The sequence below is a fragment of the Protopterus annectens genome, chromosome 11.part0 (assembly GCF_019279795.1).
Source record: "Protopterus annectens isolate FY-2018-M chromosome 11.part0, PAN1.0, whole genome shotgun sequence".
Taxonomy (NCBI): domain Eukaryota; kingdom Metazoa; phylum Chordata; order Ceratodontiformes; family Protopteridae; genus Protopterus; species Protopterus annectens.
In genome coordinates, this window is record NC_056745.1 from 950,116,801 (window position 1) to 950,128,449 (window position 11,649).

The window sequence follows — 11,649 nt, forward strand, 5'->3', positions numbered from 1 at the left end:
CCCCCACCACCACCACCACAGATGTCTCCCCTCCTCCCCTCTACAGCCATAATGACCACGAACGCTTCCCATCAGGAGTGGAAGGGGGGGGGGGCATTTGAAGTGCAAGGTGATCCAAAGCATATAGTCTTCCTTGGAGACCAGATTGCATGTTAACGTTCAAGAACAGAAAACTGTTGCTTGCATTGCATGCTTTTCACAGTGTTCTTCCGCGGGACTATTGCAATGCTCATCCACAACATGTCAGTAACTTAGTATACGGCAAACAAGGAGAGACCGGTTTCTAAGCATTCACATACTAGGGAAATCCAACTCTGCCAGAAAGACTCAGTAGGCCTAGTCTAATTTTTCTTGTGTGTGCCATCAGTCAGTTGCAGACATGATTTTTAAGCATTGGGGCCAACCTTGTTATGACTTTCTTATTTTTCCTCTTAACAACAAATACAGAAGATACTTCTCTAATCCCCCTTTCGGGGGAATCTTCGAGGGATACTTGGTTTCACGACTGGCCCCCTTGGTCTCCTTTATGCTTTCCCCCTCTACTTTGATCTCAAAGTTTCTACAAAAAACAGCAGGTTAAAGAGCTTTGCCATCTTCATTCTCCCTTTTCTGGCCTCAGCCAGTGTGGTTCCCATCTTTCTCGGGTCTCATCTGAGATATTCTCCATGGATTCTCTGTTATCTCACCCGTAGGAGATCCAGCATCCTGATCTCCACACCCTCAAACTGTCCGTATGGTTTCTATTTTTCCAGTGATTGTAAGAGGATGCAGGCTTGCTTCCCTTGTTCGTGACGTTAGCCAGCAGTTCAGGACCTCTACTATATCATTGCTTATATGGACTTAATGGACATAATTTAATTAATAATACCCAGTGGGCTTCCATTTTGAACACTGGGTCTCTCTCAGCTACAACTCCTTTTCCTTTCTGGTTAAACCATTTTCAGAAGAAGGTCATTTTTTTTTCTGGGTAATTAAATCGAGCTCCAGTCCTACTTGTATGCCTGAAGTAGTCGTGGAATCCAATATTAACTAGTCAATTCAATTACGTGTCTTCTTTCCACATCATTCCTATAAAGGTGAATACCCTATTAACACCTGCTTGATGTTCATAGACAGGTGCATTTCTACCTACACACACACACACACACACACACACACACACACACACACACACACACACACACCAAAATCTGATCAAATACTTATCTTTTCACCCCAGTCGCTTAGGTCAAGTAGTGTCCAAAGTCACACTAAATGGAGTAAGATTGTATTTCTATTTATTTATTAAATGGTTTACAATTGCCCCATCCTCCAAAAGCCCACTCTCAGGTCCAGGGCCATTTCATCTGTCTTCTCTTCAAGAATTTATTTTCCATAGTGAAGAATAGAAATCAATATTATTAATTAATATTTATCATCCTTTCGTAATCACCAGTTATGTCTGTTTTTTCTTGAGAAAAGCAGCACAGATCTGCCAAGTTGTTCGTTTCCTTTAACTTCTAACACTGTTGTTTGAGCAGTCCCATAAATTATCCTGGCCAAGTAGATTACTGATTTGTATTTTGCTGATTTAGTCTTTAAGTGGTGTAGAATTGCCCTGTCACCACAGAGACATTCTACCACATCTGTGACAACCTCATCAGCCTTCTACCAGTCTCTTTAACTGATATGTGTAATACAGTCACTTGTTTTTACAGTCATAACCTTGTGACACATTGTAATCTGGGCATTGTCTCCAGAATCAGACATTCCTTTGGTTTGATAGTGCTCTGGCATATCCTTCCTTGAGGGTTTCCCAAGAATTATGTAGCTGGGGACTGTAACACTTCAGTGAGGAAGAAAGAAAAGGACATCAGATTTAGGAGTTATGTACTTAATAACTTGGTGTCTCTGTTGCCCATTTTCATTCTTCTTCACCTTCCCTCCCAGCCATCCACTGACCTTATCTTCTAGAAGGATATTAGATGTTACACGAATTCCACATTTGAATGGTAATTCTTCCATATCTCTATCTCTGTAATTCTATAGACATAGACAGCAAACTCGATCTGAGGAGTTAGCGGTAGCGTAGTACATTATGGGAAGAGGGAGGAGTTCGAATTTAGGATCTAAAGTCTGGAAAATGTGTCCCAGTCAGATCCTAGGATCAGCTCCCTAATCGATCAGTGAAGAAGGATGAAATGGGCAACACACATACCAAGTTATGTTAAGTACAGAACTCTTTATATGCTATTCTTGTAAAAAAGAAATTGCTTAAGGTTTTTTGGTTCTCAGTCACAGTATTGCCCTCAAAGTAATAAATGCTGATTCAAGACCTGCTAATGAATCTCCAACACTGCACTGTTAGCATAGTTCCCATGTTATAATTCAAAATTTCTAAGTAGGTTCATAGGTGGTTACTAGGCATGCAGTCCAGCAGTCCATTAAGGAGCCTAGCCCAAATTCCCAATTGCAGTAAAGCAGTGTCTAGAATAAGTGACTTGCTCGAGGTCACACTAAGCAAACAAAGGTGGAAAGATTCAAACCCTATACATTTAGCACAGGAAGTAGCCCATTATCAAGCCATAGCTTTAGTCTTCTGTACTAAGTGCCAAACTTCTGTAAACATTTCTTTCACGTGCGGTGCAGCACTCCTGTTGGAAAAAAATAATGAAGGGGTGGTAAATCTGTTTTAACAAAGGTATATCAAAATGTTGACTTTTCTGTAATAGAAGTTCCTAAAATAGTAATGTTTTTCTGTCCACGTACGTCACAGAAAGATTAGCAAAGCATATCCTTGCATCTTCAGAGCAATGTGTGACCTCTTAGTGCTTGCAGCAGCTTGCTATTTACATCCGTTTTACTGCAGCAGGGGTGTGAGGAGAAATTCTCAATAGGTTTAATCTGGAAAAACCCTTTGTGTAGCTAAAGCCCCCTGTACACAAGAATGGAATGAGGGTTACATACACTTTCCCCTTTCTTCAATAGAAGGAACACGATGCTTAGAAGGAAAGTTGCAGCAAAATAAGTGAAAAAACAAGATAAATTACAGAAAGCGAAGTACTTTTAGTTAATAAAACTACCATTGGTACAATCAAAGCAACAGAACAGCGCACACCAGCTTTCACAAGATGGCAGTAACTGCTCCATGAGCCACTCCTGCATTCTGCCCTTTTCATTTTTCCTTTATTGGTTTACTCTTATGCAGGCCAACAAACCTAATTTCAACATATTTTGAGTATGGAATTCATTTTAGATCTTTGTATACCTACTTAACTCATTTGCTCCAATGGAGCTGAAGAAGTTTGCACTGCAACTTCCAGTGTGCTGAGCCTAAGCTTTTGACAATCAAATTGTTCTCACATTTCAAACAAGTGTTAGTATCTTTGGAACCATAGGGGTTATGATAGAAGTTTAAATGGCAAACCCTTCAGCACAAACTATTTTTATAGTGGCAGTATTCTTTAGGTTCTAGGTCTTAATTTGAATTTTATAATTCACAATAAACACAGCAATTATGTTTGTAATACTTTGCAAACAAATTACAGTATCTCAGCAATTTCTCAAGTTACACACACACACTGTCAGCAGCATTTTATTCATGTAGCTGAAGGCTTTGGTATGATGCTAATGAGATCTGTCTGTGTTACTTGGTTGCTGAGATTTTAGAAAAAATTGAAAATTGTCTATATAAATTAATATAAAAGCAACAGTTAATATCTCTTTACCTACACTAGACAGAAGTCAATATTAATGCAGCTGAGATTGCCATTGTGTAAGCTTTAAGATGAAATCTTGTAAAACCTTGTACATGGTATGGTTTTGGAATTATTTATGCAAATATGAACAAGCAATATTTGCCGCCTAGAGGTGTCAGTAGGAGTTAACTGTAGATGCAGCTGGAGGCGTCACTCGGATGGAATGAGTTTAAAAGGCAAGAGAAATACTATATATGTTGTCCTATCTCACCTTCATTCTTACCAGGATGGGTTCAGATCTGACTCTGCCTTTATAACCAAGCTCAAGGTCTTCTACCAGCTCATGGCTAAACCCTATCCCAGCATGCACCAGGAAACCTCCCCAGATCTTGTTTGCCGCTAAACAAGATTGGGTGCTTGTTCTACTGGCTCTGGCTAAGTATAATTCTTATTATACTCTTTACCTTACTGTTCTTCTAATAGTTATATTAGTTGTTTGCTTATTTCCATTTTTGTGGCTTTTTTTTGCTGTTTTTGGCCTCCGTCTTCCATCCAGGCCTTGTTGTCCCTCTCCCAGCTTTTACTGTAAAACTTAAAATAGTCCATTTAAGTCAAAGGGCTCTTTTTCTTGTTTTATCTGTACCTGACAGTTTGTTAGAGAACTGCCTTCCCTTTAACCCATTTAAGTGAGAAGGCTCTCTCTTCCTTTTTCCCTTTCCCGGGCATAGCCTTTTTAAGTTAGTGGGCTGTGCCCTCTTTTCCTTTTCTATAGCTAAAAGTTTTTTGCTGTTTAGAAAAAAAAAAAAAAAACTTCTCTAGCTATCTTTTTCCTCTTCTCTGTCAGAATGCCTACTATCAAGGATAAGGATTTGAAATGGTCCAGTTTCAAAAAAATGTCCTTAACTGATAGACACAGAATTTGTCTGTTGCTTAGGAGCTGTCCATCTCCAGGAGTCCTGCTCAGTTTGTCGTTCCTTTAACCATAGAGCTCTCCTGGAGAGGAAGAACAAAAAGTTGACAAGTCTCCCACTACAAAATCGGACAAGTCTGGGAAGAGATCTTCCTCTTCTAGTGCTGTATCTGAGCCATCTAAAAAAATTGCAAAATTTCCACTCCGGATCCTAAGCCAGTCAGATCCGAAAAATCTACAGCTCTGACACAGTCTGTCACGGTGCTGGCAAAGTTCAAGATTCAGAGCCAGTCTTCTGTCTTGGAGCAGTTCTCCACTACCTTAAGGTCACCAGTCTTACAGCCTTCCAAGTTTCCACCCCTTTTGACTCTGTCTTCCAGGAGCCTATCTGATGATTATGTGGATTGAGTGGTACAGAGGCTTTTGATGACACCATAACTGGCCAAGTTATCTGATCCAACCCAGAGGGCTTCGGATCCGACCGCATCCTCTCCTTCTGCTCCTATTCCTCCTCCAATCCGACTTCGAAGCCGGAATGTCCTGAGCTGATATTAGTTGAACCATCGGATCAGAGACCTATAACGGGATCTGCGGACCCGACCATTGATCCAACGTCCTCTGCTCCATCGGAGCTCAACGAGTCTAGGAGCCGAAGTTCCCCATTCAGGTCTGGGGAGCCGAGTCAGATCGGACAGCTGTCGGATCTGGTCTTCTCTCTCGGGGCATCGGCTCGAGTGAGCTCGACTCCTATCTCAGCCTCGGGTCCATCGTCCTTGATTCTGGGGATTATCTTGACTTTTTCAGATCTAGGGATATCCTCAGATCAGGGGCGGGGAGATTTTGAGGTGCTGAGAGTAATATCTTCACAGACCGCTCCACAGTCATCTCTGGACGTTCTACCCCCCCCCCCCCCAAAAGCACCAGTGTCTGTCTCCATATCCTTGTATCCACAGGGATGCAGAGATTCTAGGTCTCAGGATGCCCCACAAGGCACCCCCACTCTTCTGAAACCTCTCCAGAGTACTCCTCCGAAGAGGTCCCTTGGAAGAGATTATGCAAGAGGAAGCATTTAGACTCCCCAGAGAAGTCCATCACTTCTGATACGGACCTCGATGAAGCTGAAGGAGAGGAGGCTGGAAGTCCACCAAGCCTTCGACAGAGGAGTTTGTATACCAGAAGACCTTCGGATTTCACCCTTCTTCCACTTGGGTGTCTCCACCTTTCGACTGATTTATGGACCTAGTTTCTCGAAAGGTGTGGGAGTCTCCAGATTCAGTGGAACCTGTTCCTAGGTGGTCATATAAATTTATCACACCCCCATCAGACAAATCCTTTCTAACTAAGGGAGTCCCAGTAGATGCTATGGTGATGGTGGCAGCAACCAAGAAGGAATTCTGAGACATCTTCTGCTGTTCATCCACAGAGCAAGGAGTTTCATACAGTGGACAAATATGGAAAGAGCATATTTTCTTCATCGACTTTTGCCCTCAGATTGCTAAATTACCTTAACCATTTTACTAGATTACAGTGAGACCTCCTGAAAGAGTTCTGAGATGCTGTCCATGGTTCAGTAACGGAAAGGGTTTCAGATAATTTCCTCTCAGCTCTCTACCTTAAACTCAGTTGTCAACTACTCCATTAGACTGATTTCTTATGCAGCGGATGGAGAAAGTAGAGCAGCGGGTTCAGGAATTTTCTTAAGGAGACATTCTTGGATGCGCTTGTGTGATTTCACGGAGCTCTTTAAATCTTCTTTTGTGATGGCTTGTCCCTGTGCGGGCCCAAAGTCAAGGACACGCTAACCAGGTGTGAGCAAGAAGGAAAGGCCGTCTGCCGTAAGAGTCTTTGCCATGCCAGTAGACCTTATTCCAAAGGTCAGAAAGGAAGTGGCAAAATGTGGTTCTGAAAATCACAGCTTTCCAGGACGTACGTGGTGAATCTTCCCCCAGGGCAGAGGGGGAAGTAATAATGGAAGACACTGACCATGTGGCAGAGGGGGTCCGCAGAATCAGGGTGACAGAGAATCTTCCTTTGGAAAGCCCTTTCAGCGCTCCTGAAAGGAGGCTCATCTGTCCATCTCTGGAGGCTGCTTGTCTTTGTACCCAGAAGCCTGGCAACAAATAAAAGGCAAATGGGTACAAAGCATCATATCCAGAGGTTACTCCATACCCTTTTCCTTCCCCACCCCAAACAGAAAAGATCTCAGACACTCCACCCAGTCAAAGGGAACAGGCAACATTGGAAATTCAAATGTTAATAGACAAGAGAGTCATCCAGACAGTCGCTGCAGACCAAATAGGATCCAGAACTTACTCAAGATTCTTTAGTTTCAAAGAAAACAGGGGACTCGAGACCAATTCTGGATCTCAGCAATTTAAACAAATCAGTAAGAAAGTCCAAGTTCCGGATGGTAACACTGCAGTCAATACTCCCTTTTCTGGGACAAGACAATTGGATGTGCTCTATAGACCTCCAGGATGCGTACTACCACATGAAAATGGACAGGCGATCCTGGTGACACCTGCACTTTCAGCTGGGAGCCAGTCACTACCAGTTTCGAATTCTGCCCTTTGGTCTCACTACAGCCCCCAGAGTGTTCAAATACATGGCATTAGTCGCGGCTCACTTGAAATGCTTAGGATTCCGGGTGTTTCCATACTTAGACAACTGGCTCCTAACCACCACCACCGAGCATCTGCGAATAAAACCAAGAGACTTCACCTTGCAGCTCTGCTCTCACCTAGGAATTACAATAAACTACAAGAAATCTGCCTTGCTGCCTTCTCAGCATGTCGTATTTATAGGAGCAGAATTGGATTCAACGAGCATGATGGCCAGACTTCCGCCAGAAAGAGTTCAAGTTCTAAGACGTCAGACTAATTCTTCTCACGAAGAAAAGGCCTCAAACAAGGATAGTCCTAAAAGTCTTGAGGACCGTGGCAGCAGCAATAATTCTGATTAGCACGTCTACAGATGAGAATTCTTCAGTGGCTGTTGTCCACTCAGTGGTCTATGCAGGAATTGCCGATGTCCCACAATATAATAACAGAAACTTGCAAAAAGGACCTTCTTTGGTGGCTTTACTACACTTATGTGACTCTAGGTAGACAATTTGTACTTCCACAGTGACCATGGATGCCTCTCAGATGGGGGGGGGGGCATTATCTGGGAAAGATAGTCCAAGGCACCTGGCAGGATCACGGGGCCCACTTGCACATCACTGTCCTAGAGATGAGAGCGGTGCTTTTAGCGTTGCAAGCATTCCAGGATTCTTTTCCACTGGGAACTATTGCATTACAGACAGACAAACATGTTAGTTGTATGGTATATAAACATGGAGGAACCAGATCTTACCCGCTTTATCGAGAGGCCGTGAGAGTATGGCAGTGGGCGACCTCCTCCCAATGCTTTCTGATAGCAACACACATCCCAGGGAAATCCAACGTGATAACGGACAGACTCAGCAGAGCAATTCTGATGCCTCACAAGAGGTCCCTAAAACAGTAAGTAGCAGAAAAGATTTTCGGCAAATGGGGCCAGCCTTGCTGCAACCTTTTTGCCACATCCATGAATGCCAAATGCAGCAGCTACTTTACCCTTATCCCCCCTCCAGGGGAGTCACCAAGGGATGCACTTGTTCACAATTGGCCCACGGGACTCTGTGCTTTTCCCCCCTTTCCTTTAATACCCAAAATACTTCCGAAAGCCAAATTCTTGGAAAGGGACTTGATACTCATTGCTCCACACTGGCCTCATCAGACTTGATTTTCCTTCCTGTGGCCTCATCTTCAGGAGGAGCCTTGGTTGCTGGACCTGGTTCCAGACCTTTTGATGCATGCATCAGGAACAGTCCACCCTTCCCTTCAGACCCTCAAATTAATTGACAACTTGGCTGCTCTGATTCCAGTTATAGCCAGGTTTCCTAACCTTTCATCATCAATTAAGCACATCCTAATTTCCTCACATAAAGCATTGACAGATGCAATATATAGAAACAAATGGAAAAGATTCTCCTTATAGGCTTCTCATAATCATATTGACCCTTTTTCTGCCCCAGTGAATTCCATTCTAGAAATTCGGGCAAAACTATTCAATGACGGCACAGCTGCAGCTACCAGAGTTCAGCTAGCAGCAATACCCTGTTTCCATTTGGGTGAATCTGGCCTCAGTATTATGTCTCAGAGACTATGGAAAGCCTTTCTTAAAGGTACTTTGTTATTAAGACCACCTGTCAAAGACCCTCCAGCACCATGGGAGTTAAATTTCGTTTTATCTAGTTTCATTTTACTCCCGTTTGAGCCAGCATCATCTTGTGAACTCAAGTTTTTGACATGTAAAACTATCCTCTTGATAGCAATTACATCTGATAGGAGGGTGTCAGAGCTACAAGCCTTGTCAATAAAGCCCCCCCTACTTGCTTTTCCAGAGAGACAGGGTGTCTTTACAAACAAACCCTTCCTTTTTGCCAAAAGTATGTTCAGAATCAAATTTGAACCGATCTATAGAGCTGCCAGTCTTTTACTCAAATTCCGAGATTAAGGCAGAATACATGTTGCATCAACTGGATGCGCATAGACAATTACTTTTCTACTTACACAGGACTAAGGACTTTAGAAAATATGACCAGTTATCTCTTTTTCAGATTCAAGTAAAGGTACTTCAGTCTCTAAGGTGAGACTTTCAAAATGGCTTTCAGATTGCATAACCTTCATGTATAGGTCTCAAAACAGAGATCTCCCCAAAAGAGTTAAAGCCCACTCTACAAGAGCCATTGCAACCTCTTCCTCCATTTCGGGTAAACTACCAATTGATACCATTTGTGCTGCGGCAACTTGGACAAGACCATATACCTTTATCACTCATTGCAAAATCAATTTGGCCTCCAGGAACAGGGCCTCTTCTGGTTCCACGATTCTAAAGAATATTCTCCCTTGAGCCACCCAAGAAAGATGGTGCTATGGACGCTGTCCCATCCTGGTAAGAATGAAGGTGAGTGGCACAACAACACACAAAAAAGTTATGTACTCACCATAATGTTCCATGTGTGTTGTCCATATTCACCTTTATTCTTACATTCCACCCTACATTCCCCAGCCATTTTTACTCCTGGAAGACAGAGTTGGTAAAATTGGATATCATTATCTCTGGCCTTCTTCATTGTACTTTGAGATATTTAACTGTGATTATTTCATACTACTACTGTTACTGCAAACAAGATCTGGGGAGGTTTCCTGGTGCATGCTAGGATAGGGTTTAGCCACGAGGTGGTAGAAGACCTCGAGCTTGGTTATAAAGGCTGAGTCTGATCCGAGTATTGGATCCGAACCCATCTTGGTAAGAATGAAGGCGAAGATGAACAAAACATGGAACGTTATGGTGAGTACATCATTTCTTTTTTTGTATGAATGTCTTTTACAGGAAATTTGTTACATTTCAGGAAGTTTTTCCAGTTGCTATAGATGAAGAATTGCAGTTTCTGAGAGCTAGCATATTCCCTAAACTGCTCTTGGTGAGTGTCATATTGGCATTTGTGGATGTGTACTTTAACCAAGTGCCTATGGCTGAAAATCATCACCCTGAAATGCACATACTTTAGAAAGTTTCTCCCAAGATCGCTACACTGGCAAGTGTTTTTGGTACCTGTATTATCAGATGTAAGTATTTTCATTTTCTGCATCATGACTTTGTTAGCAAGTTGTTGATCTAATCTCTGGGTAGTCATGATTTTGATTTGTTATACTTTTGACACCACTACAGAATGGTTAAGTACTTCAGGGCAGGTACAGACTTCACCTAAGATGGAACAGATGTGTGGTAGTGTATTACTTTTTCAGCATCCTTCGTAACTAGATTTAACCGGATAATCCACTGAAAATTTAAGATGAAAGGTTTGTTTTACTCACTGTCTGTAATCAGATGTAATATATTAGAGATTAGTTAATCTGCCTAATATTTTTAGTGTTCATGTTCTTTTCTTCACTCTGTCCATCTCATTGGCTTACTTTTGTTTGTTTTTTACACAGGATCTGGTGACCTAAGTACGGACTCCATTGATATTAGCCCAGCCAGAAAGAGACCCAGGACAGTTTGCAAGTGTGGGTCCACTTCCTGTAGGGGATATCTCAACTGAAGGCAACATCTATGAAGCTCCAGTTTACTTTTATGTTTTTAGTTAGGGGAAATTTAAATATTGTATAAAATTCTATTTTAAATAACATTTTTTATTTAATTCTAACTAGTTTTTCCCCAATTTTTACCATACGTTTCCCTGGAATTTGTTTTTGTCTATTTTTTTTCTCTAGTATCTAGATTAGCCCATTCTGCAGAAGTGGAGTTTGTACCAAAGGTGCCTTAGATTAACTTCAGAGTATGTAACTGCAAAAGTTTGAGGGGATTCATTGCAAAGAAAATTTTAAAAAAAGCTTCTGATTTGGCTTTCCTTTTGTTTTTAACTCTGTTAGGGATTTTTTTTAGAAAACTGTCTTTGTGGCTGGGCTTTGTGTTGCCAGCACCAGCATGATTTATTTATAAGCTTTTAGGTTTTGTGTTTGTTTTAGATTTTGCTTTGTTGATAAAGGGCACCCCCATCCCCAAGTGTACTTGGACCATGGTTTTCCATTTTAGGATTTAACTATTCACCAGCAAATCCATTTGTTCAGGTGGTGACTTGCAATGATAGTTGATTAGCTGGCAGATTATGCACAGTGTACATTGACTGGCAGAACAGTGTATTGTAACAGAGATGTATGTAAGTTTGGTATGAAAATCTATTTGCTTTTGAGACAACATAGGAATACATTGCCACTCTTTAAGTTGCCTAGTACCCCTTGTGCACAGTGACCCATCTGAAAACTGATTTTGAAGTTGGTTTGTGTTAGTTATCAAAGGCCTTTTTGGAATACTGGGAGGTGAAATTATTAGACAGGCTTGATTTGTCTGGTGAAAGGTGAAGCACACATAAGAAAGATATGGTGCATATATTTTCTACTCCATTACAAGACTGTGTTGCATCTTTTCCACTGCTAAAATTTTTTTCAGTATTCTTACTTGTAGTCATAAGTA

At 41.8% G+C, this 11,649-nt stretch overlaps 1 protein-coding gene across 2 annotated transcripts in view; it reads left to right on the plus strand.

Annotated features, from left to right (window-relative positions):
• SUV39H2 (SUV39H2 histone lysine methyltransferase) overlaps positions 1-10,759 on the plus strand; it is a 1,013,666-nt gene extending 1,002,907 nt beyond the window's left edge. For both annotated transcript variants that reach the window (XM_044088331.1, XM_044088332.1), the window contains one exon: positions 10,611-10,759. In XM_044088331.1, the coding sequence (XP_043944266.1) occupies positions 10,611-10,717 (107 nt within the window). In that variant the 3' untranslated portion in view covers positions 10,718-10,759. The remainder of the gene's footprint in view (positions 1-10,610) is intronic.
• Positions 10,760-11,649: the final 890 nt, after the last annotated feature.